This window comes from Bacillus rossius, chromosome 3, assembly GCF_032445375.1.
Source record: "Bacillus rossius redtenbacheri isolate Brsri chromosome 3, Brsri_v3, whole genome shotgun sequence".
NCBI lineage: Eukaryota > Metazoa > Arthropoda > Insecta > Phasmatodea > Bacillidae > Bacillus > Bacillus rossius.
This window is the reverse complement of record NC_086332.1, coordinates 113368065-113395918: the sequence shown is the minus strand read 5'-3', so window position 1 is coordinate 113395918 and position 27854 is coordinate 113368065. Positions and strand designations below refer to the sequence as shown.

At 38.1% G+C, this 27854-nt stretch overlaps 1 protein-coding gene across 1 annotated transcript; it reads left to right on the top strand.

Moving 5' to 3' along the window:
* The first annotated feature begins 398 nt into the window (after window positions 1–398).
* Window positions 399–27854, top strand: LOC134531161 (opsin, ultraviolet-sensitive). Its single transcript, XM_063366787.1, has 8 exons — window positions 399–583; window positions 1915–2094; window positions 11063–11278; window positions 12385–12515; window positions 12920–13092; window positions 18418–18578; window positions 18656–18757; window positions 27130–27854. The coding sequence occupies exons 1-8, from the start codon at window positions 528–530 to the stop codon at window positions 27230–27232; spliced, it is 1122 nt and encodes a 373-aa protein (XP_063222857.1). The 5' UTR covers window positions 399–527; the 3' UTR covers window positions 27233–27854.

The following is a 27854-nucleotide window of genomic DNA, read 5'->3' as shown; positions in this document are numbered from 1 at the left end:
TAAAAGCCCATAAATATTGGTTTATGTTTTATAGAAAATAAATAATATTTATTATGTACAGGTTCAGATACAACATTAATAAATAAAACCAATAAGTATTTCAGAGGTAAATAATTAATAGCTCCTGCTATTTTGAATCTATACAAAACTATTTTTATTCAGTGTTGAAATTTTAATTTAAAATATATTTGTAATTATTAAAGCAGGTATCCATTTTTTTTTACTACATTTAAGGAAAACTGAAGTTAACGAATGCAACTATTGTAAACTTGTGGTTCAGACTGGACTTGTCTGTGGTAAGTCCAAGGCAAGCTCGTGGCTGGTGGTATTGTGCTTGTTGAGCAAGGCTTTACGAGATCAGCGGCCGACCCCGTGGCAGATATCTGTCGAGTGTGCAGCAGTGCTGGGGCTTCGGCCGGGATAACGCCCGGTGCTGATGGCTAACAGGATTGGCACCGGGCTAACCCGGCCGGCTCTGCCGGAGGTACAAATAGGCGCGGGCCGCACGGCGGGGGCCAGTGTCCAGGATGGAGCTCCTAGCCGACGACTATCGGAACTCCAGCGTGGGGCAACCCATGGCCAGGTGAGCCCCGGCCTCACTTGTCGCAGAGCAGCCAGCAGGCTTCGTGTCGCAGTTTGTCTGCTGCATCACATTGTAGAATAGGAGACGGAAGTCACTAAAAAGTCCACAGTTTAAAATATGTTTCACTAATTGGTGCTTCTCTTGAATGAAACTTTTTGGTGTCGCAAGATAAATGCTTTAAACTTTGATATGATTTAATAAGTGTGCAGTTTCCTTTACACAACTCTCCACTCTTTAAAATAGGCTTGTAAACAATTATTAACTACGAAAGTAGTAAAATCAATGGCAGATATTTTCTCTGTTAGCATTGTTTACATGTGATAAAATACATTAAAAGTCAAACAAAAAGTTTTATTTATACAACCAGTGTACATATATACTATATTGTGAAATAAGAATGAATGAACATAAGAAGCTGTAGTAGTGTTTTCTGTCTTACTATTAAAGGATAAAATAATATACTTAAGTAAGTTAATACAGGACTTTTTTAATAAGGTACAAGGACTTTGGTATCTTACCAATACTAAATCAAGAAAATTTCAATTAAATGAATTTCACCATTTATTCAACAGTTTTAGTTCATTTGAGAATATTTGAGTTTCAGCCCAAGGAAAATTCATGTCAACTTTCGTAAACTTTAATTCTGTTTGCAAATCCTAACTCAAATTCCTAAAATAAAATAAAAAATTATGAAATAGAAATGCCCAGTTTAACTCTTAATATCATCAGTGTATGGTTCTTGTAATATTTGGTTTTTTATCGAGCCTTAATAAAAAAAAAATCAAGACTTCATGCACTAAACTATTAATAAAAAAAAAGTTTTGAATTCCACAAAGTAGAACTGTGGCAATTTATTTATCACATTTTACATACACACTAGTTACACAAAAACATTTACTTTTAGGCAGCCAGGTCTTGTTTGTTGGATAGTGTTTGACGTTGCGCAGTGATGTACAGACTCTCAAGGCAATGAAACCTGCAGGATTGTAGGAACCACCTGTAACAACTAGGTGCTAGTGGATCTGAGTCACGCCGGGATGCTGACACGAACCCTCGACTCTCGCACACGAGCATTACGTACTGGCCATCACGGCTCTGGGCACCCGAGCATGGCTCCATCCCGAGCTACTGTTGTATTAATTGTACATTAATGCTTACTTATATACTTAAATTAATTTGTTAAACCTTCCTTTTGTCACTTTTTGAGTACAGTATTTGACACCAAATATTTGTAAATTTTCCAAGGCTAATCTCTGGCATGCATCCTTTCTTCGTGCGGTGGCCCCTCACGGAGCCAGCATGTCCGTGTGCGAGACTGGTCTGTGCTGCAGGGTGGCGCCACTGATGCTGGGCTGGAATGTTCCGGCGGAGGAGTTGGTGCACATCCCGGAACACTGGCTGTCCTTCCCGGAGCCCGACCCCTTCTACCACTACGCCCTGGGCCTGCTGTACCTCGTGCTGGCCTTCTTCGCGCTGCTCGGCAACGGCCTGGTCATGTGGATCTTCAGCTCGTGAGTGGCCCGCCCCCGTCCCTCGAGACTGCCCGCTCATGGAAGTAAATACTTGTTATTTCTGAGTTTAAAAACATAACATTCACAGCTGCTTAGGTAATTTATTGTTTCACACCAAAGTCAAACTTTCCAAAACTAAAAATTTGAAATAGTTAATGATGGCTAAAAATTAAGAAATTATCTCTGCAGTATGAAGTTAATTTTGGCTCTGTTTTTAAATGTATTTTCAGTTTGATTTGGAAATTAAATTTTTAATGTTTTTTTTAAGTTTTGGAGTAACAAGATATCTCACCACAACTTTGTCTAACTAGGATTTATAGCGAGCAGTATGCCATGGAGGGTGCTAAACAAGGTAAACTAACCAAACACACAAAACGTCCTGACCAGCATCCAGCTCATTTGATTTTGTGTTTTTGTCATTACTTTTTTTTTTAAGGACTTTTCTAAAATTTCAACTCAATATCTCCCTTGTATTTGTTGTTCTGCCACAAATATTTTAAACAGATGTTTGCTAAGTATAATGTAATGGGTGTAGAAAGATGCACATATCTTTGTGAAGAAAGATACCTATTTGTGGCAGAACAACAAATGTAAGGGAGCTCTAGAGTTAACATTTCAGAAATAGCCCTTAAAGCAATAATGACAATAAGAAAATAATTAATCTTCATTTCCCAGTGATGTTGAGTTGTTATGACCCAAAGAATCACTAATTAAGCCCTGTTGCTTGTCAATGGGAGAGATCTCATGGCACCACTGTTTTGCAGTGGTGCCGAACAGTAACTGTTCTTAAAGTTTTCTGAATTACTTTTGCTTTTAGTTTATGTAAATGTTTTTTCATGGTCATGTTGTACTTTGGATTATATGTATCTAATTTTTTTAACTTAATTTTTTGTAAATGGTGAGAGTTGGTAACACCTATAAGATTCTATAAATGTGAAGAACATATAGTTTTAGTTAATAGTTATTCTTAATTTTTGTATGGTTTTATAATTTTAGATAGCCTTTTCCAAAGATGTGTGCTGGAACTATTTTCTGACGTGTGCTCTTCAGACATGCAATGTCACACGTGCTTGGTAGCAAGAAAAAAGTGTGTGTGTACCGCACAGAGGAAGATCAGTGAGTCATGGCGGGACTCTGGACAGGACGGGTCGTTGCCGCGAGAGTGCCTTAAGCATGTGCGCTCCACGCAATTTAACTAGACTACGCGGGGTTATGAGACGGTGACAGTAGTGTCTCTCCGAATTGCCGGTCTTGGCCATGGAGCTAATATACAGTAATACATCTGGAGAGGACAAGGGAAGGCCAGCAGAGGATGCGAGGTGAAGCCGGGTATCGGCTTTTGTTCCCTGCTTCCTACGCTGGAAGAAAACGAACACGAGCCAAACTTGCCTCGCACGGCCGAAAAATCCTCCAAACTAAACTCGCAACAGCTCCGAAACTATCAAAACAATCAAACTGAAAATTTTACTGGAGAATCTGTAAACATTTTTCCCCGCACCGCATTAATATTTTTTTCGAAACATGAATACTTTAATTTTTAAAAATTAAATACCTATTTACTGCCAAAAAGTTTTGTGAATACGCAGAGTAAATTACAACATCGAGGAAAAATTTTTGTTTGCAATTATAAGTGGGGGACACCAGCGTATGAAATAAGGAAGAAGCCTCAAATTTTATTTATATAACCCTCTTGATGCATTCAACCCCATACTTTTATTTTTACAGAGAGTTGAAGTGGGAATAATGTTTCAGTGGATAACACTACCGACATGTCTTCGGAACGCACTTCTTTTTGTTATTATACATCTCAAAATTTATAATTTCATACACAACGTTTATATAAACGAATTCTTAACTTACCTCATTTAATCTATTACAAATCTCTTGTAATATACGTGTATTAGTAGAAGTTAGAAGTCTTTTCAATAACATGTTCATGTTCCAGTCTACTTACTCAACCAACGTAACATGCAAACCTTAGCTAAACACTGGTAGATAATTGTTTGCAATAACTGTAATGCTATGCATATACTGACAATGTAAGAAACTTTCAATTTTATTAATTGTTTGCATAAGAATAATTTTAAAAAAATCATAGAATAGGCCTTTATAGAATGAAAACCTTTCTCGTAGTTTCAAGTAGCGTACATAAAAGTTTTTAAATATATATAATTACCAAATATTGTTGAATATATTTAACATTTTTATACATGTTACAACACACATATAATATCAAGCCTATATAGGATATAAAAATACAGACGCCAAATTTTAGCATTTTGTATTTCTTTTCTCTGTGTGAATAAAATAACACTTCTTAACGTAGTTGCTAATACTGTACTATATTTCTAAAAAAAAAAAAAGAAAGAAATACGAAAACCCCTGACATTGTCACCAATGCAATGAATGATACATTTGCAAAATAATTAAGGCGCGTATTTTAATGCTACGAAGCACACTTTTAAGAGAAATGTTTTAATTTAAACTTATGTTGGGATGTAACTAATATCTTAAAAGCATTGTGAAACCGTTCCTTTGAGGGAAACCTTAATATACCGAACACCATACCATCCTTTAATCGAGTTCGATTTTCGCTTCTTAAGACCCATTTGTTTTCAAAATGCACTGTACACAATGCATGGTTCGGAGACGTAGTCCAATTTTTCCGCTTTGTCGCTTTTTCCCAGAGCTGTCGTTGATCGTCACTTTTTGGAAATCTATGAAAAAAGTAAAGAATTGTACTTACAGCTGAAACAACTTCTCTTTGTTAATTAGTTTTCTTAGGTTTGTCGAAAAGTTCGAAGATTAGTTACTTCTGTTTAAAACATTTGCCACTTTTTTCTGATGCTTCAAAAGTTTTGGGAATTAATTTAGTTAACAAATGGGGAAAAAAATCGTTATTACCCGTGAAAAGCAACGCCATCCGGCTTGGAATTCCATCGATTTGTACAGCCATATGCGCTACAGGAAATCACCGCTCTAGCCGCACACCAGCGCCACTCAAACCTCAAGGACAAGTGGGCTGGGGCTGTGTTTGAGGTAGAAATACGCTCTCTTCCTCTTTCTTTTCAACCCTTCTTCGCAACCGGCTTGCTTCGCTCTCGCCCTACACATGTCCACTCCAGATCTTCTTACATGCTCCTTGGTCTTGGCTAATAAACTGTGTCATCGTGGTTTCGGGCTACGAGAGTGCATCGCCTGACCTGCTGTTTTCCACTTACATGCTCTATCCAGAGGGCACGAAATTTCGACCGGCATGGCCCTGTCCTAGTTCGCATGTACTAAGGGCTTTAGCACACACGAAGGGAGTAATCACGACGACTTACAGAAACTCAAGCATGTCTGGCTCTGTCCTGTACAAATACGCCCCTGCGCAAGAAACGTCTTGGTTATTTTTATCAGCATAAATTTTACATTCCAGAGAAGGTAACATTTCCTCAAGGAACTGGCACTCCAAAGCAAATATTGAGTATTAGACTGATTTTTACCCGGTGGCAAACACGCCCTGGAACCTTTGTCCAGGGACTTCGCCGCTCTATCGCCCGGTAACTCCGCTGCGGGAAAACTCTCAACTCCACTGAACTCACTCACTCCGTGCCCTGGAACCTTCGTCCAAGGACTTCGCCACTCTGCCGCACTCGCGGCACTATCGCCGCCGGAAACTCTGCCGCGGGAAGGCTCCCGCCTGAACTCTCACTGACTCTGAACTCCTCTGAACTCTCCTTCGTCTTATATATCACAGACGCCATTTCTAGAACTCACGAGTGCGGCTGGGGCCAGTCGCGTCATTCCGCGCCGATACGACGGCAGAAATCTCTGGAAACACGTGTCGGCGGCTGCCAGGTGGCGCGCGAGACTCCCCAGCTGTGAGGTGTCAGGTGTCTTAGCTATCAGCGCCGCGCAGGGAGCGGAGGGCTGGAGGGAGGGGAAGTGGCGACCCAGGTGCGCACGGCACATCTCATGTTGCAACGGCATGTGATGTCGGCCAGCTGTGCTCTGCACCTGCGCGTGACGTGGCCTTGCTCACGTTCGTAACATTATTTATTTACCTTTTTTTACGAGTCTGTGCTTTTAAGTAACCTAAAGTATTTATGATATTTGTAAGATTATTTTATTGCAATTTTTTATTAATGATATATTTAACAATAATTAAAATTTCACATTTTTTTTTTTTAAATAGAACTCTCACCAATGTATACTGCTGTGTATGATCTGCATAATTTTTTTTTTTTTTTTTGAGTAAATTTAATGAACACATTTATTATTTGTAGCGATCACTAACTGCACTCCTCAAATTTTCTGTTTTAAGTATTTTCAGGATTAATTTTCTTTATTCTGAATTTACCAGCACTCTTTTTGGTGCGAGAGCAAGACAGCAAATTTATGCGGATCTAACATTTTTATTCATCTTGCATTCATGTTTGTGCCTCATGTTAGACGCAGCTCGCAGTGGAGAGCCAGAGTTGTCATCACTCACCCTGGCTAGGGGAGGTGGTTACACCTTCTGAACATCAAACATCACCCACCATACTTGCACACATGAGAGTTTTCAGTAGAATATTTTGTCTGTTATTGCTAAGAAGAGTTTGGCTACAGTCATAGTATCACTGACATGCTAAATAGAAACTTGTAAAGTTTAATTGGGCTTGTATAAAATTAACTAGTTGCTATCGCACTGGGGTTGAAAGAGTCACGCGGTGTGTGGGCGTCGACTAAATATGGGCGCCACCACATGGTTTAAGAGCACGTGAACCCGGCTATCACCTCTCAGGGCCGTGATGTAGCCGAAGTGCGACGAGGCTTGCAACCCCCTAACTTCTCAAATCTGGCCTGACCGCCTGCTCTCAGTGATGGGCACGCTCCTTAACTCACGAGAAGAAACCAGAGTGGTTTCTAGGCGTCCCCACACGCCGAAGGACGGGAAGGAATCACACGAGGTCGCTGCGTCCTGCTCCGGGTGGCGATCGACATAGACTGGCGGTCATGTAGGTGAGATGGCAGCAGGAAGCAGTTTAATTACCGTTAGGCAGTTCATATTTACTTGAAGAAACATATAACAACAGAACCTCTCGAGCACTGAATAATAAATTACAATTACTTATTACAGAATAATAACATTTACTTGTATTGGCAATTGTTAATTAAGTTTAAAACATAAACTGCCCACGTCTGGGTGCGTTCTGAGAGTGTTTGCGCATTGAGCTGCTCAATTCTTAGTTAAGCTGAAAGAAAACAAAACACTCAGGGGATAAAATATAAGTGACATTACAAACTATTTCAATTAAAGTATTATTTTAGGGGTAAATGGCACAGACACCAATCGCCTCTTGCAAGGCAGACAAACATGCACACACGTGCACACACACTCGTTGGCGGGCGGTTTGAAACAGGTGTAAGAGGGAGGAGGGGTGCCGGGCGAGACGTGGGGCACATCTGGCTTAAGGAGGGGGCAGCCGCGGTCAACGTCAAAGTAATTACCCCTGGCCATAGCCATGCTTTATTTTATTTACACATGGTCTGAATGAATGAATGGATGAATCACTCAATGAATCAATGAAGAATGAATAAATGGGCTTATCACTATTTCAACCTAGTATAAAGGCAATATTTACACTTTATGGAAAGTAAATATATAATTTCCTTTAATATTTATTTTGTTTAATTAAATTTTATTCCGTATGTTTATATTTGTACTCTATGATTAATTCAGACTGTAAATTTCTTTGGTTATCGTTTTTTGTATTTATTACTCTATGTTAATTTTTATTTTAAATATTGTCAAGGCTAGCATAGCAGTATTTTTTGAAACCACTATTAATTTAAAGATGAACACGTCAGTAATGGTTAGTAATTTTACTATTTTTTGTTTTAACAACAAACTAAAGAAAATCGTTTACTAGTGACGGGGAAAATATTCTTTTAGAACAAATTGAGACTTGATTAAGACAACAGCTAGAACGCCACGATTTTGACATTGATTTATAATTGAATATTTATAGAAGATTGGAAATGGTTATTAATGCCAATGTTAACTGAGTGTTTGAAGAAGAAAATAATTTTAATTGACGAATATAATACTCAAACATCAAGATTTTAAATAATTACTTAAAAAGAGAAGTCGACAAAAATCCATGTTCAAGAGATCGCCAAAGGACTTGAATTTGCTTTGAAACTACGAAGATTAAATGCCGTTTACAATTCCGAAGAAAGAAGAATCCTGTCGAAGATTGAAAAGTCGCAGTTCGAGCCCGGGAAGGATGAACGTCGCGCAGTCCAGCCCAGTCGCAGCCCATAGTTTGAAAGATGGAGTCGTGACAGCGCGTATTCCTGCCACACGCTAGAGGACGGAGGAGCAACACCAATATCGCAGTCCTGGATGAGTCGAACCAAGGAGTCTCCGAGAACCTACACGTCTCGTGGGTATCCTGCAGCAAGGTTTGGTCCCTTACCCCATCACCCGAAGACTCGCTGAATATAGAAGTGCCCTAACGAATTACAATTTAAACAATACGAACATTTTTCACAGAACTAGAATCTGTTATATTATATTGAATATTCTTTGTAAAGTAAACTGATTAACTTGTTGATCTTTAGATTTACAAATCAAATTCCGAAATCGCGATCCCGATCTAGATAGTAGTAACTAGTATAGATGGAATTTGATATTGGAATAACGTATTGCTATTTTGGTTGATTGGTACTGCAAGTTACGTACCCAGTAGTCCAAGCTCTACTGGACTGAAGTTAGTTAAAATAAATGACATCCAAATAATTAACATTTAATAGTAAAGATAATTCACTCAAGTGAAAGAATTGTTAGATGCTTTGAAGTTGAGAGTAATAACAAATTCCATCTGTAGTATAAATAAATTTTTTTAAGTTCAGTTTATTTCTATAAAGTGTGATTTGTGCATGTCAAAGTGTATTGTCACCGTCGTCACAAACATTACACACAAATATAAACCTTACATTTGAATTTGTTTACACTTTATTACAAGGTCTAGTCACGATATTAGTATTTAACATACTTTTGACACACTTTACCTTGACTTTCAGACACAAACTTCTAGATACAATTCTTAAAACTGAGAGAGGTAGGCTAGAGAAACCGAAATTATTAAATACATTAAATAATTTCAATATTTACACTAGCTGACTCCACACTAGAGATTGTTAGAGAAAATGGGAATGAAACAGTGAAGGAAGGAATTAGTGGAGGAAAATGGCAGCACCCCAAGAAAATCCACTGACTGACTCATTGGAACATCCACACCATGTTCCCTATTTGTGAATATCTAAATCCGGGTTCAGCCGCGATGGGAATCGAACCCAGATTGCCATGGTAGTAGGCAAATTATCCGACCACTCACCTACTGTGGCTCCTAATTTTGGTTGGTTTATAAATCCAGTTCAGTTGGAGCTGGTAAGAAAAGTATTTAAAAGTTTTGATTTTTTATTAGGATGTAGTATTAAATATTATTCTAACTACAGTATAGTTTCGCTAATCTGGACTCCTCTCGCCGGACACCGGTTTATCCGGACTGGAATTAATAAGTACTGTGACTTTTTTTTTTTTATCCAGTAGATGTTTTGTTTGGGTAATCTTACATCAGTTCGTGGGTTAAAAACTTAGGTCATCTATGTATATGGTAGTATTAAAACTAAAATTAAGCTGTAGGAAAATTTGTATTAAGCCATTGATTTTATATTTTTACCTTCTAAAACTTTTATTATGGGCATTTGAAGGCAAATTAAGTTGAATATGGAAGTTCGGCGACCCAAACAGGGTGCAGAACAGTGGGACTATATCTAATTGTAAGGATTCCCAGGTATTGGTTCAAATATTGCGGAGTTTGTTTTCTGGCCAGGTCAATAATTTTCACTTGATTCAGACCAGTTGTTGTGTTTCCTTTTCTCCTGAAAAACTGTTAAAGCAGGGTCAACCACTGTAGAAAAACTTAAAGGTGCATCATAGTACCCAACACAACTGCATTACCTAGGGGTCAGCTCCCTCAAAAATTCAGCGGTTAGAATTCATCTTCACAAATATATATGTTTATAAATTTGAAGCCATAAAATCACTCTTTTTTTGTACATACAAGATGGAATTGTCTTTATAGAAACCAGCTTACATGTATATTTGTAATAGTTTCAGTTTCACGCAGAGCACCATGATTGCAAGTCTTTAAGGAGACGACTGTGTTAACTTTGCAGTGTGGCAGGAGGATACAAAGTGTTTGCGCACACAAGACTTAGCATGGCTCCCAAAACTGCTTGTTCAACCTCAAACCATGCGTGTCATGCATGGGAAGAGTGGCTAATTGTGGCGGTACCTCGTCACAATGATGTGGGGAGATTCTCAGTGTAGCTCGCAAGGTCCCAGCCATCGGGGTACCTACCCAGTAGGCTTCTGCGAATCCTGTTTTTTTTTTAATGTACATTGAATATCAAATTATTTTTTTAATAAAATTTAAGCCTAGAGTAATACCTTTTTAGATTTTCACAGGAGGCCAAGAAAAATAAATGCAAAATACAAAGAGGTAAACATGAATGGAATTATAATAGTGTGGTGTAAAATGCAAGAAAATAAGAAATGTTGCAACACATTTTCTTAAACAAATAAAGTTATAAGTTTGAAAAAATTTTATTGATCAACTGATTATATACTACATAAAAATAATGTATGTTCTATTTGCAGAAAGCAAATCCTAACTCCACAATGAACCTTCTTGATATCATTAATGTTACACTCTTTTCATTTTAATATTTTGAAAATGTGGGTAAGTTCCACTTATTGTAGCTATTGGTAACAAATAATCAAAATAATTATTTGATTTGAAATGAGTCAAATGTCAAATAAAATCTGAAATTATTGATGGATATGAAATATTTTTAAAATCCTCGCACACCGCTAGGAAGCGACCACGGTGCGTGCTGATGTGGTGCGATGCTTGTGGCATTGTGGCAGGGCCAAGTCGCTGCAGACGCCCTCCAACATGTTCGTGGTGAACCTGGCGCTCTGCGACTTCCTGATGCTGCTCAAGACGCCCATCTTCATCTACAACTCCTTCAACAGGGGCTTTGCGTCGGGCTTCCTCGGCTGCCAAATCTTTGCGGTCCTGGGCACTCTGTCGGGCATCGGCGCAGGGGCCACCAATGCCTTCATCGCCTACGACCGATACAGGTGGGCGTCTCTCGCTCTCGCCTCTGTTGCACAACTGCCTAGTACATTGGTAACAATTTTAAGCCATGCATCATTTCTGGTTTTCACTGTGTCATACAGAAACCACAAGAAAGGTCAAGGAAGATGAATACACAAACACAGAAAAACCAGCCACGATCAACCGATGCCAAATTTTAAACGAATAGGCAGCTCAGAATTCCGTGAAAGATATTGGTCACAAAAAATCCTACGGTACACGAACAGTTGACTGAAAACCTGTTCGTCTGTGCCGTTGTCATCATGTTTTCAAGATTATATGTTAAGTTTCATCACTGGGTCCACGTTTTCATTGCTGTGTAATTCAAATTACCTATTTATGTATAGTTGTGTTGTCTGTTTGTTTCTATGTTGTCCAAGGTTGTTGTTTGTTTGTTTTTCTATTTTTTTACAACTGTCTCGTCGTCAGCTCACTGTGTTCATCTGTGCCATTATATTTTTTCTGAATTAATATCTTCCACAGAATTCTCTGCGCTTCTTTTAACATTTGACATCTGCTGATATTGGCTTGTTTTTCCTGTGTGTTTGTTTATTCATCTTTCTTGTCCATGCTTGTTGTTTCCCTTATGACATACATTGAAACCAGTAATGTCATATGTCCGTAAAAATATTTTTAATCAAACTTCTTTGTTGCAACAATTATTCAAAGAATGTGGTATGAAAGCACACACTTGGAGGAACCTTCATATCACATTACTAGATTGCCTCTAGTTATTTTTGCTGCCATAGGCATATTTTAAAATATTTAACTACGTATATCACCATTTAAATAGAATAGATATAGAATACGAATAGAATAATATCACACTAAATTAAACTTGGTGGTGTATGTTCATATTCACATTATTTGCCTAAATTTTCATATTAACTGTAGAACGATCATTAATTAATCTTAAAACCAATCTGTACAATAAAATTGTGTGGTTCTTTTTTTTGCACATTTTTCTGAGTATGTGGGTATGCTGGAAAGGTATCTTTCTGATAGTAGATAAAGTTAAGTATGTGGACGTGATTCCTGTGTGCTCTTGTTTGTGATAAAACTCAGACGCTGGTGTTGTGTGTAATCACAGGGTGATTGCCAAGCCCTTCGGAGGCAAGATCACTCGAGGGAAAGCCTTGCTCATGCTGCTCCTGATATGGGCGTACACCATCCCGTGGGCCGTGATGCCTCTCACAGAGTTCTGGGGCCGCTTTGTGCCGGGTGAGTTCCCTCACCTACATGTGCTGTGACAGGAGTTTGTTGCAGTTGTCACATCACTCGCCTGCTTCGGAGGTGAACTGGTCTTTGTTCCCATCAGGGTAGCACTCCAGTTGTGCCCATGAGAGTGAATAAGAGGGCTGGGGTGGAAATCAATGGCAAACCTACTTGACAGCCATTGGCTACCACATGACCCAATAAAATGAGGCCTTATCTCATTGGGTGACAAAAAGTAACAATCTGGCTGTTTAAGAACCACCTCCAGATCTTCGCTCTCGGTGCTTAATTATTGTCACTCTGATGATGACCACTTGCAAAGAGCAGCCTGGAAGCCAAGACTGTAGTGATGTCATCTTGGTGCACGGCACCGTGCTGTGCGTCGTGTGATGCATGCTCGTGTGTGGTAGAGGGCTTCCTGACCAGCTGCACCTTCGACTACCTGAGGGACACGAGCGAGAACCGCAGCTTCGTCGCCTCCATGTTCTTCTTCTCCTACTGCTTCCCGCTGAGCTTCATCATGTACTGCTACTCGCAGATCGTCAGCCATGTGGTCAACCACGAGAAGGCGCTGCGGGAGCAGGTGAGGCTAGAGCACACCCCGCGGAGCATGCTACTGTAGGTTTTTCTTAATGTACACCATTTAGGCACCCAGTTGGTAGTGGCATTACCGTGTTTGTTCGTATAATCGTCGCACATTTTATTTTAAAATCAAGTTTGAAAAGTAGGGGTGCGACGATTATGCGGAAAAAAAATATTTTTGTTAGGTAAAGTTATTCATAAAAACAAAACCCGTTCATGGAAAGTACGTTGATTTAAAAAAAGGTGGAGTATACAAGAGCATGCCAAACACTCTATATTAATAATTCCTTAAACAAAAACCTTTCTTCAACTTTAAATAGAAAAACCAAAACTCTAACGCGAACGCAAGCCACTTGAATCTGACGTGAACTAACGTGCCGTAGTACACACTTGCCACGAAAGAATGCGGGCTATCAAATGTAGTTAACTCGGCACCTGACAGAGAGCGCGCGTTGCATCCAATCGGCGAGATATCGATATTCGACTACGTGCGCGCGCTCTATACGGGAAGCAACATAACCAAACATGAATGATGCGCTGGCTACATTTTTGTAAGTGGTACGCCGCGGTAACGCAGACAATCAGATAAAGGAAATACAGTTTAAATACATCTTTAAAAGAAAATTTACACTTCAGACAACTTTGTATTTCCGTTAATTAAATAAATAAGTGGTATTGACCGAAACAAATTTTCGATTATACCTACACCACGGCGACACAGACGATCAGATAAAGGAAATAACATTTAAAAACGTCTTTATAAGAAAATTTACACGTCGAACAACTTCGTATTTTTCCGTTAATTTATTAAGTAAGTGGTAATGACCAAATAAATATTAGATTTCTACTTTAAAATACATCGTTTTACACGGAAAAGATACCTACACAAAGCGCTCGGCATCTACTAGCGGGACCAAAAACATCATGCGACGTTTACACGAGAAGTTTTTTTTTTATCCCAATTTTGACAGCCTAAAATATGGTTGCGACTATCTCGCGCATGCAACCATTATGCGATAAAACACGTTGATGTGTTTCAAAAATTCTTGAATAAAATTATAACACCTTTGTAAACAACACATTCTTTGAAGCATGCCGTTAGCCCTGACTAATGTTTCGGAAACCAATGAAAATTTATCCAACAAACAAGGTTGACCAATGAGTGACTTTAGAATAGACATGTTTAAATTCAGGCTCTTAACTTTCAAATATAATAACCAGAGAGCACGTAAATTAAAATCTTAATGAATACTTCATTCAAATCCATACAATAATAACTAACACAAAATTTGACTGATAAGTTTAATGCACAAAAAATATAAGCTACATAAAACAATATTATAATCTAAAATGTTTATAAAACAATTTAATCTTCCGAACATACCCAGGTTTTAATTTAAATATTTTCATTTCTCGTTACTGACTGAGTCTTTTTCATTTAAATTTAATGCAACTTTCAAAATTCATTAATATTTTTTTATAAAAGATCTTTGTAAGGGTTGCTTTAAGGGTTATATAAATTACTTTTACATTGGTGGGGATTATCAGTTTCACGGATGATGGCTATCATACTAAGAGCTATCACATGGATCCTCGCCAACGATGATCGGTACATTACTCGCAGGAACAGTACAAATCAGAGCGACTTCTTTTTCTTGTATGTTGAGCTGATGCCATCAAAATTTCTGAATCGGAAATGCCAAATACCAGACACATTTCCAATTACCGTATTTACTCGCATAATTGTCGCAGCAAATTTACCAAATTTTATGGGTGGGGGCGGGGGGGGGGGGGGGAAGTGAGGTGAAACCATTATGTGGGGAAAAATTAAAAAAAAAAAAAAATTTAAGTAAAATTTTTTAGTAAATCGCTTGAAAATGCTAAATTAAAGAAGTTAATATGTATATAGGTTAGAGGTGGGACGATACCATACTTTGATACTTGATTTTGTATTGTTTTTTTCAGTTCGATACTTTCGATACTTCGATACTTTCGATACTCCAGGGAAAAATATTTTCCCATTAAGTAACAATATTATTACAAATAACATAAATTAGTTTTAAACTATATAAATTCAATCTATCATACCAGCACAATGTCAGATTAAACTTAAATACATAATGTCTAATGTGTAAATAATTTCATTATATTAATGAAAGATATGAATTCATCATTATATATACATATAATAAAACCACCAGAAATGTAAAATACAGTCCATAATCAAGTAAAGCTGACATGAGAAACAGTGGCCTTACAAAATGTTTGAAGTCCTTTCTTGGAGGGGGGGAAAAGTCACCAAGCCTAAAATAGAAATAAAAAAATCAGGCTATTGTAAAAAGAAAATCAGAAATTTTTGCTTGTTTGTTTCATTTTACAAACAACTTTATGCAACAGAACAATTTTCAATAAAATTTTAACTTGAGAAACGTAAAATACAAAACAATCCGATCGCAAGAAAACAATAACAAACGGGTATATTCAGTTCAAAGATTAATGAATGCACAAAATATGATATCGGTGCATTGGTAAAGCGCATACTCCATTTTCATAATCATTGCTAGTGGTGGGCAGTGAAATCCATACCTGTTACTTTTTCACCGATATCAAAATTTCACGGGTATACCTGCGACCAGTTTCTACAAGTATCAGTGAAATTCGGTGAAATTGATTACCTACAGTAATACGACCACTAGCTTTTAGTGTCCACATAATCGTTGAATTGAGTTTCTGACGTTTTCAGTCTTAGTTCAATAATTTTTTTATGTATATATTTTGAAGTAAAACGGTATGTGGAGTATACGAATTGCATACTTGTAATAATTACAGTAATAAAAAAAACCGTTCGCCGGATGAAAGCCTAGCAGAATATCACGGAAGATAATGAATCCTCATAAATGTTTTAAAATTAATATGTGTTCGTTATATTATTGAACTGAAAGGACAGGGATATAAATATGGAATCAATATTATTAAAAATATTTTTAAAATAATAATTATGCAGTATTTTTCAATTTTAACTCGAAATAAACTCAAAACAAAATTAAAGGTTTCTGTGAAAAACATTGCATGTATTTAATTTCATCATTCACCGAGAGGCAGTGATTTCACTTATCCCCTTTATTTCACCATTTTTCGGTGCGAAGGAAGCAGTTTACGATTACGAGCATTACTAGAGAGAGAGAGAGAGATTTCACCGTTCACCGTTTAATTTCACAGGAACCTAAATTTCACTGGAACTGATTTCACTGATACTCAAAAGTAACAGGTAAGCCCACCACTAATCATTGCTAGTTTGAGCCACTAGTCTCACTTGGTGCTGGCCATAGATGCTACTAGCAAAGTGCACAGTCTTCCTGATACTATCCATATCTATGGTGTGATAAAGTTATTTTCTTGCGTTTTCAAAGGTAAACAATGAACGTTTTTCAAAATAAAAGCATTAATTAAAACGTAATTTATCAGGAGGAATATATCTAACAACAAATTTTTTGAATTTTAGGGCTTTTCTGCATCATAAAAACGTATGAAACGGGAAATTAATGATTTTATAAGTGTATGTTCCGGGAAAGTAAACCATTGTAAATATAGTACTTTCGGCGGGACTAAAATTAATCTGCGTATGTCACGGGAAAACGTATGAAACGGGAACGTATCATCGAGGTCCTACTGTAGTTGTATTTTGTACGATGGCGACTCAAAACTTAATTCAATTCAAATGAACAAGCATTTCGGTATCGAAAAAATGTATCGAACTTACAGTTTCGATACTCGATACTTTGCGATACCATCAAGTATTGAAGGTATCGAGGTATCGAAGTATCGAAAATCCCATCACAAAAAAATACCTACTCCAACTTAATAATGCTATGGATGTACTGTATTAGTAGTAATTATCTTTTTGTCAGGACTGTTCTTTTATGACTATGATTTGCAATTAATTTTGTTGTAATTCTTTAGTTTTATTAAGATAAAATCTAAGGTTGTAAAACATGTATTTAAAATAAAATGTACTTTCAGTTAGTTTTATCTAGGCATGGTCGGGCAGAGAAATTTGACTTCGGGCGGGCTCGGGCGGGTAATTGTCCAAAATTTTCGGGCTCGGGCAATCTCGGTCGGGCATCAAAATCAGTTAATGAAATAAATTTTGAACATAAAATAGTCGTACTTAAGTTTGCATTGACAAACCTGAACTGTTTTTATTTATTTACTATACCGCACTGATATGAAAGTTAAACATTAAACTAAAAAATAGAGTGCATATTAATCTTGGAAATAAAGTGCTTATTAACTAAATTGTGTTTGGGTAGCTGCTTGAAGGTTCATTGTCACTGTTGATTGTTTGACCTACACTTCCACTGGTATCCATTTTGGTAAAATAATGACATGAATTAAATAGAAACAATTCACAACCACTTTCTGTAAATGCCACGCAACTACAATGTGTGTAATTAAAGTCAGCTTATAATCCTTCTCGCACACAGCAAGCAGATCCACCGGCCTTGAACACTACTTTGTGACTATTGAGCAGTGAGCATCCGCCGTGCGTACGCGCGCGCGCGTGTGTGTGTGTGAGAGAGAGAGGCGGGCGACCAGCTGCATCGTTAGTCAGCCAGCGAGAGTAACGGTAAATGTTGACCTTGACCACTTCCGCTTGCTGCAGGGCTCGCTCTCTTATATCTGTCTCCCCCTCCCACAAACACACTTGCTGACCGGGCACCTTCTTTATCTTATCTCTCACACACTCACTTCACCGGCTGGTGCCGGGACGGCGGCGGCGTGGCATGTTCCTGCAGCTGCCGCGCGTTCCAAAAAAAAAGAAGCTTTGTTTACTTGCGCCGTGCGGTATTGCCGTTTTCCAAGGTGCCCGATATTTTCGGGCACTGAAATACCCGCCCGGAATTTCGGGTATACTTGATACCCGAAACACTGCCCGAAATTTCGGGTACCCGACCATCCCTAGTTTTATCCTCATATCAAAAGTTTTTAATTTGCTTTAAAACCTGACAGTTTTGAAACCTCGGTTTTCTGTTGGCTATCATAGCCACCTCTTGCAACTGTATCTCAGTCAAATTTTGAAATTATGGGTTGTTGCAAATTGAGCCACAAAATATTCAAATCTGGTTTCATTGCCTTCGAAAAAGATAAGTTTGAGTGATATCCTGATTGATTTCACATAACCTTACAATAACAATGTTTTTTTTTGGTCAAAAATGTTATATATTTTATTTTATATTAAATTAATTGAGAATCTTTGCATATGTAAACATGTTTCTTTCAGAAAGTGTCTATGATAGAGTGTGTGTGAAGTGTCAGTTCTGTCCAGGCCAAGAAGATGAACGTGGACACGCTGCGGAGTAACCAGGCCCAGAACCAGACGTCCGCGGAGATCCGCATCGCCAAGGCTGCCATAGGCATATGCTTCCTGTACGTGGCCTCGTGGACGCCATATGCCGTCCTGGCTCTGATCGGATCGTTCGGCAACAAGTGAGCGCGCTTCTGGCCTCTGCACACCCAAGCTGACTTCTGACCAGCGGCCTCAGAGTGCGGTGTGACTGTTGCAGGGCGCTGCTCACTCCGGGAGTGACCATGATTCCTGCCTGCGCCTGCAAGCTGGTCGCCTGCGTCGACCCCTACGTGTACGCCATCAGTCATCCTCGCTACAGGTAGCCACACTGCCCACCTTTCCTGTCGGCCACATTCAGCATTTTCATCCCAAAACCATTTACACCTGCCATGTTCTTTTAGGTGAAATCACTTGGGCTTTAAGAAATTTGAGCATGATTCTAGTTAAGAGCAACACAAAACACTCAGGGAAACCTGGAAAACACTGGAAAATTGTCAATACCATGTTTCATCGCATAATCGTCGCACATTTTATTCTAAAATCAAGTTTGAAAAGTAGGGGTGCGACATTTATGTGAGAGAAAAAAAAATTTTGTTAGATAAAGTTATTCATAAAAACAAAACCCATTCATGGATAGTACGTTTATTTAAAAAGTGAAGTATAAAAGAGCATGCCAAACAATTTAAATTGATAAGTCATGCAACAAAAACCTTTCTTCAACTTTTTAAATAGAAAAACAAAATCTGTGATCCGAATGTGAGCCTGAACGAACGCGTAACTATTGTCGTAGTACATACACACTTACCACGAAAGAATGCGGGCCATCAAATGTAGTTAACTCGGCACTTGACAGAGAGAGCGCGTTGCATGCAATTGGCAAGATGATGTTCGACTACGTGTGCATGCTCTATACGGGAAGCAACATAACCAAACATGAATGATGCCAACTAGCGCTGGCTACGTTTTTACAAGCGGTACACCGCGGCGACGCAGACAAACAGATAATGGTTATAACGTTTAAAAACGTCTTTAAAAGAAAATGTACACATCAGACAACTTCGTATTTCCGTTAATTAAATAAGTAAGTGGTAATGTCCGAATAAATATTAGGTTTCTAGTTTAAAATACGGAAAAAAATACCCACACAAAGCGCTCGGAATCTAATAGTGAGACCAAATACATCATGTGACATTTACGCGAGAGGTTTTTTATCCAAATTTGGACGCCCTAAAATATAGGTGCGACGATTATTCACATGCTAAGATTATGCGATAAAAGAGGGTAGGCTATATAAGTAAAATACAGTATCATAGTATCAGTGTCTTAATATCTTAAAACCAAATGTATTTTTATTATATTATAAATTCATTTGCTATTAGAAACTCTTATCTGATTTTCATTAACCTTACATAAGTGTAGGGGATTCAAACAACTTACAATTTCAAGCAAAATCAAATATCTATAGGCCTGATCCTTAGATTAATCACAATAATGTATCATTTCAAAGTTTTCATCAAAAGCTGTACTCGTGTATATGTTCTGTTCTATGATGTTGCTGTGATGACCATAAGTACTTGAAAACTTTGAACAGAGTGTAGCTACAAACAAAATACTCATGAATCTTGATCTTGAAAAGGATAGTAACTGTCAAAAATCAACAACTTGTTTTCGAACTCTTGTAGTTAATGTTTCCACCCATTGCAAAATTGAACAGAACATGCACATTGATTTATGCCCTTGAACAATAACTGCCAATGAAGGCAAAGTCATAATAGGTGTAGTCTCAAACATTAAAGTTATCAAGTACAAACATTTATGGCAGCTAAAATTACCATCACGCAATAAGCCTCTTGGGCATTATGCATCTCGTGGCACATCTTACAGTGACATAGGGAAAACAAATGCCTTGAGGCAGTTATGCAAAAATTACAACCTTGAGGCTTTTACCCTCGTCACGAGACCAAACGCAACTAGAGGGCTTTGCCGTAGCTTATGCTTACACTTACACCACTTTAAGAGCAAGTTCTACAGAAGCTAGAGTAGAAATTAGCCCCAATGCTCTTTACCTGATATTTCAAACTACATTTGTCACAAAAATTACAAGTAGTACGTGACTATTTAATAGGCCTATGCAAATATCAGTTTTCTAGTTAGAATTTAATACGAATATCAGACTGTTCATGAATATGAATGTAAAATAATTTACGAATACCAATATTAAGAATGAGGATTAGAATCTCTCTATTTTTTCCTGTCATATAACAACTTCTGGAAAATTAGACAAATAATACTAAAGTGAAAGTTTGGTTAAGTCAAATCAGCTACAATAATTATTAGGGTTGTGCGAATGTTCGGTATACCGATACCGAAATCGAAATTTTGCTACTTTCATTTTCGATTTCGGTAAGAATTTCATCTGTCGAAGTTCGTTTTTAGCGAAATATTTCGAGCCAAACGAAAGTTCAATAGCTTACCGAAGTTCGTTTGTTCTAGTTGAAAAAGAACTCATAATTTAATAAAAATGTACAGTAGAATACCTGTACAATAACGTACCTTATTATAAAGTATATTTCACTTAACAATTTTTTTTTAAGTCCCCGCCAAAAATCGTATCTTCGCCATGCAAAACGGTTTCAGTTTAAAGTATCATATTTTCACTATAACGTATAAGTTCTACTAGTAGCGTGGCATTACTACACCAAAATTTACTTAAACTGGTAAATAAATTTCCAGCTAAATGAATAATGTAGTAGAACAAAGATACACAAATACCACCGCAACGTATTTTCTAACCTCTAAATTCTCAAAACAAAGTTAACAAACAGTTGCGCGCACAACCATAGATTATACCGTACGTAGTATAAGACGTGAGCAACACAACACCATTCGATACATCGAAAGACGGAGGTTTGAGAGAAGTATTAATTATTTAGACAAAAGTGTTACGCTACGCTAAAAATACTGTTTGATGTCTGTGCCGGGATTGTTTATTGTTATTGTTGAGTTTATTTTCATGTTACGTTAGACACCGCATTGTATTTGTGCTACAATATGAATGATCCTGGAGATAAAAAGAAACGAAAGCAATTCACGCTTAAGGAAAAAGTGGATATACTCAGATAACTAGATAAGGGGAAAAAAGCAAGTCGCAGTTGCGAATACATGTGGCATTGCGGCTCTCCTATAGCTATTTTTTTAATATATTTTTTTCTCTTTGTAAAGATATGTATGCATGTTTCAGTACTAAGTACAAAAACTTGAGGTACCTGTAAGTACTTAGCACTGAGATTCTACTGTAATGTCTTTATATGATTTGCTTGTTATTACTAATAATGTAATAACATATGAAAATCATATAAAGACATTAATTAGAAAAAAATATTTCCATTAAGATTAATTTACGTGGTGATGAAAAAAACTCACGTTAATGAAAATACGGTAAAATCATAATTTGAACAAACATGGCAGATAAAGTAAACAAAATTCAACCGTGATTACAGTAGGCCTAGGTATCAAAACAAAATCATGCAATATTTAAAAAATTACCTGATTCATTTGCTTTCAAACAGTAGTGTAGGTACTATATTCGTAAAACATACATTCCAGAACTGTTAGTACACTATTTAGTATTTACCGTATACACATAAACAAAGAACGTACCTACTTTTATTCGCGCACAGCCAAACAAAAACATTGTCGTCTGCTTTATTTAAATTCTACATACTCTGACTGGCATATAAAATCCTCGGTAAATATGTATTGTACGGATTAGCGCCAAAAAAAATCTTACAAATATGAAATAACTTTCATTATATGCTATCTTACGTCCTCTTTTCAGAACCGCCTGCGGAGATAAAAAATTCCAAATACTTTTGGAGATATGGCCGTTCTTATTTTGCTATACCAGACGTGTGTAATAATTTGACCGTCGCCATTTTATATTTTGCCGTGTGCGCGTGAATGTCTAAATAACATAAATTTTCCATTATGTAAGGTTAGTTACATTATAAATACTTCAAAATAAACCGAAATTAAAAATAATATCAATTTATTTTACATGTTGTATAGTTTTAAGTATTTATAATGTAACTGACCTGACCTAACAAAATGGGACAAAGGTAGATTAGGTCAGGTCAGCTACATTATAAATACTTTGAAACTGAACAGACATTAAAAATAATAAAATTAATTTTATTGGTTGTTTAGTTTCAAAGTATTTATAATGTAGCTGACCTGACCTAACAAACCGGGAAAAAGGATGAACAGAATAAACTCACGTAAGTTTCTTTTTACATGATGTATTCGTTTACGTGAGAGTCCTAAGATCCACATAAAGTTCTGCCATTCCCGATTACACCCGAATATTCACCTTCGGCCAACCTCGGGATTTATTTATTTTTGCGCAGGAAAAATGAATTGAAATATTAAAAGTGGTCGGATAGGTTAGATACATTAAAACACTTTAAAACCATTTGGATGGTTAGTTAGGTTAGTATAGCTACAATAAAATAAACAGAGAAATATTAATAAATAAACCCGAGGTTGGCCGAAGGTGAATTGTTCGGGTGTAATCGGGAATGGCAGAACTCTATGTGCATCTTAGGTTTCTCCGTTCGGGAACATCGCAAAAAAAAAAATGATACTTGTAAACAAGCAACCGTTATCGCCGCACGAGTGCACAGGATGAAAATTAAAAAATTTGATATCTCCAAAAGTATTTGGAATTTCTTATATCAGCCGGGTTTAATGAAAAGAGGAAGTTTAAGAGCACAGAATAAAGGTATTTTCGGATTTTTAAATTTTTTTTTAAAAAAAATCCCCAAAAAATGAAGATTAAAAAATTCGATATCTCCTAAAGTAATTGGAATTTTTTATCTCCGCAGGCGGTTCTGAAAAGAGGACGTAAGATAGCATATAATGAAAGTTATTTCATATTTGTACGATTTTTTTTGGCGCTAATCCGTTTAATACATATTTACCAAATCCTCATAATATACAGCCAATTAGACAAAAAGGTCAACAAGTCACTGCATGTAATGACCACTTGGCAGCAACCATTTGTTATGTTTTGTTTTGACCATGTCCCTTGCCTGGTCTACAGCTTCCTGAGCTAGCCATGTGTGACAGTGGTGCAAGATGGCGGCCGTTCCGCAGTATTCACGTATTTTTTCATCAGTACCATGCACGTGATAAATATATTATCATAGACTGCGACATTACGACTGTAAAGGAAATAGTCTGTGCGCTGAAAGATCTGGATTGATTCTTGAAATTTACGAGTGACATGGGGCTGTGTTGTGTGGTCCAGGGCGGATGTTGATTATATTAAATAGTAATATTTATATATACATCAAAAGGTACCAAAATGATTTATGTAATAGAATTTATTACTGAAGAGCAAATTTTGGGGCACTTTTTTCTTTGTTAATTAAAAAATTTCGCTTAACTTTCGTTAAGAATATATTTATCTCATAGAAAAATTCATTTTCGTTTCACTTTCGCGAAACTTGATAAATTTTCTTTCACTTTCATTTCGTGTGGATAAAGTCACTTTCGCACATCCCTAATAATTATATGGAAAATGTTTGTTAAAATATTTAATTTATGAAATAATTGTTTTTTAATTAAGTAGCTAACCTAACCTAACCTAACTTAACTTGACCTAACCAACCAAACTTTTGTTTTAGTTTCTCTTCCCCTTATTTTCCACAACCTGCTACATTACAAACTGACCCCGAAAATTTTTACAAACCGCAAATTACCATGGAAACCATTGCAATTCATTTTACGAAAAATTTGAATTTTTTTTTAATAGCTGTATTGCCAAATGAGTGATTGAATGAGCTAATATTTACATATTTAAACTCTAGTTATTCACCAGTTTTCGTTAACAGCAGCCAGGCAAGGGAAGGCAATGACGGTGTGAAGTCTACGTAGAGAGTTATGGAAGATATGAAGTCCAGGTTCATGTAATTAATCACGGAATCCACCAATAGCCTGCACAGATACAGACATGCCTCCACTCCTTGTGTGCATCATCAACAGAAGGCAACTGACTTTTATGAACACAGTAGGATAGCACCATGCACTCGTTAATGACACAATAACTCTGGAGCCCGAAGGGACAGGAATTATACACATGATGCGTGGACACAGTACACAAACTTCAACAGTGAGGTAACTCAGGGAAATGAGCTGAGTAAGTGGGTGTTGCCCATAGCGCGAACTTGCGAACAGTCAGCAGCAGATTGTCTCCTCTCTCTTGCGCCGAGCCCTCTTGGGTGAGAGCCAGCTATCCTGTTTCCGGAGGGGGACAGGGGTGGAGTAGGTCAAACTGGTCTTGAGGCAGGATTATGGCTGGGCAGTCTTCTTGGAGGGGCGGCGCAGGGGTTGCGGACGCGTCTGTCTCCGGGCTGGAACTGTATTGGAGAGGGCTGTTTGTAGATCCCTGAATGTCCTGGTCTGATTCACCCCTGGATGTCCTGGAGAGCCGGCGATGGGTGACAGGGGAGCCGGGAAGTGCCAATAGAGACGCAGGATACTTCATATACGTCTCTGGCTGGGTTCCTGGTCTCTCGAAGGAGGTTCGAGGGGGCTGGTGGTCTGTTCAGGAACAGTGGTCCTCGGAGGGCTGGGTATGGGTGAGAGTGGAGGTGGAATGAGGTGATAGGGGCATAAGAGGTGATGTAGCTGATGCTGGTTGAGCTCTTTCTCTTTCTTCCTCTTGATGGTGGTTGTGCTGATGCTTGGAAGGGCGGTCTGCAAGAGTTCGCAGAGTCCCCTCGGCAGAGGGAAGCCGTAGCACAGATCCGGGCAGTTCTCTTGGCGTCGGACGAGCTCCTCCAGGGTTGGTGGTGGTCCGGGTATCCGGATCAAGGCTGGGAATAACCCCGGCGGAGGCTTCACGGAGGTGACCTTGAGTTTCCTCTGCTGTGCGGCCTGCTGGCGTAGATGAATAGCTAGAGGGGTGAGGGATGGGGCTAGACTATTCATTGAAAATGACGGTATTTTTACAAGAAAACTTTAATTGACCTGAATGTCAAACAGTTCAATTGATCGCCTGCGTCAGCTTTCACCACATACACTGAATTATACTAAGTACACCCTATCGTCAAGGAAGGGGGGGGACAAATCCCCTAGGCCGAGATAAGTCCTAGGATGGCCTGGCTCGCGAAGGAGGGGTGCGAGCTGCAGAAAACGGATAGCCAGTTGTTCTGCTGCTCCCCCTATGATCGTCCTATGGCCAGTGGACGGAATCCAGCCTCAATGACCGTCGGGCCGATCAACTGACTTCAGGTGGATGACCTTCCCTTTATATAGGGAGAAATGCGTGGGAACGATAAAAGGAAGGGAGGGGCGAACTAACCTTTGGAAGGGATGAGATGCGCGCGCATAAATTTTGCTGAAATTTCCCTGCCCTTGTGGTGGAAGTATAAACTAGATATTAATAATTAAAAAGAAAAGATAAATGTGGCATAAATAATTAAATGTACATAGGTACATATAGTCAATCCTATGTATTAAAAAGTATTTAAACTTGCTTTCACAACTTAATTTATACTCTTATAAAATATAAATATAGTTGGTAGATCACAAGTCACAATATGGCAGCCCAATGTTCATGTTCAGCTGTGGCAAAAGAAAAAATTATCCAATTGTGTACATAACTCGTCCATATTTACTATTATATCCCGAAGTAAGTAAATATGTGTGGTTATAGCGACGTGAAAAATAAAGGGCGAAGATTGTTGGTTGCTTTAATGAATTATTCTATTGTTCGTCGCTTTGTTTATAACCTACGATGTCGCACAGATTCCTCGCCTCATATTACGTGAGTAGGCCTACTGCCGAAATACCTTTTTCCCTGAATTACTTCTGAGCTTATTAAAACTCGTTTTGGGTTTAATTATAACGTAAAGTAACGTGATATTTAATATAGAGAGGGCGGGCAAGCGTCAAGATGTTGCAGAGGTGGTGTGCTTGCCAGGGTTGGGATATGGTGTGCATGCTGATAGGCCAAGAGCATCTATGAGCTGACGGGATTATTAGTGGGCTGACCACCTGACTAACGTGAATTGGGCTAGTGTTAGGTGTGCGATGTGAATGAATGGGCTGAATGACACGTCAATACCAGGGTCATCAGAGACAGCCGCGTACATTGGTGGGGATTAGGGTGATATATCCTCCCTCCCTCCCAGAAATCCTAAAAAATGTATCAGTCCCACCAACAAATAGAAAGAATTTTAAAGCAAATAGCAGGTAATACTATTGTGTTTCTTGTATGCTTTAAAACCAGTTCTGTTATTTAGTCACAAATTCACATGTTGTTGAAAATCTATCTGTTATCATCATTAATTAAACATAAGAACAACTAAGTAATCAACAGTGTATTGATTTAATGATTTGAAGCACGATCAAATGTCGATAGTCAATCCCCTGATCACAATCAGTTTCAAAGTTTGATCAAATGTATATTACAGACTGGACATAATTGCATAGCATTGATGAAAATGATTACAGTGCAAACTGTGTATGGGGAATAGTCAGTTTAATATGTTACATGTGGTTGAAATATGTTTTGATACATATTTTTAGTGTAATGTGTGTATGTCATCTTGCAGGATTGATAAGTGAGACAGGGAAAAGTCAGGTAAATCGTGCAGAGCAAGAGAGAGTATTGTTTGGTGGAAGGCTGGAGCTGCAGAAACGCCTGCCGTGGCTGGCGATCAAGGAGGACCAGCCGGCCAGCGAGACTGCCTCCATGACCACGACCAACACCGCGGCCACGAGCTGAGCCCCCTCCCTCCCCGCCGCAGTCACCCCGCTCTGCACCACGGACTACTCTCTGGGACGTCGTGGCGACCGGGCCTGTCACCCACCAACAGGAGGCACTGCAGTTCCAAGCTTCGCTACATCTTCAATTTATACTACATAATCCTTACCTCGATTGTCTTGGGTCATATATTTATTCACAAAAAATGGTAATAAGGAAATGCTTTTAAAGTGAGCACCCTTGTTCTAATTTACACATTGGTTGTATTTATTATGAACTGTTCCACTTAACACTGTTAAGTCTTTTCCTGCTCTATCAGAACAATTTGTTTAGGCTTTTTCTTAGCAATATTACACCATCACTTTATTATGTCAATTTCATAGTGATAAATACAAATATATTTATCATTATGTATAGGTCAAGACAAGCCATGCCTCTCCTGATGTATTCTCCTCTCTATACTTGCTGAACGATGTGAGCAGGTGATGTGTTCTGGGATATTGGTGTTTCCAATTGGTGGTTGCTCTGGCTATGGTCTTGCCACAGAGCTTTATTTGTGTTAACTTGAATTTAGCTATGAACGTTTATTTTATTCTTTAGTTTTCTAATCAGTTGGCATGAATAAATTGTTTCAAAGTTAAAA

Bases quoted from the DNA above. Each gene is read 5' to 3' on its own strand.
- LOC134531161 (XM_063366787.1), top strand. From the start codon at position 528: ATGGAGCTCCTAGCCGACGACTATCGGAACTCCAGCGTGGGGCAACCC. The intron at 18,579-18,655 runs GTGAGCGCGCTT...TGACTGTTGCAG, and splicing joins ATCGGATCGTTCGGCAACAA to GGCGCTGCTCACTCCGGGAG. The intron at 18,758-27,129 runs GTAGCCACACTG...GTTTGGTGGAAG, and splicing joins ATCAGTCATCCTCGCTACAG to GCTGGAGCTGCAGAAACGCC.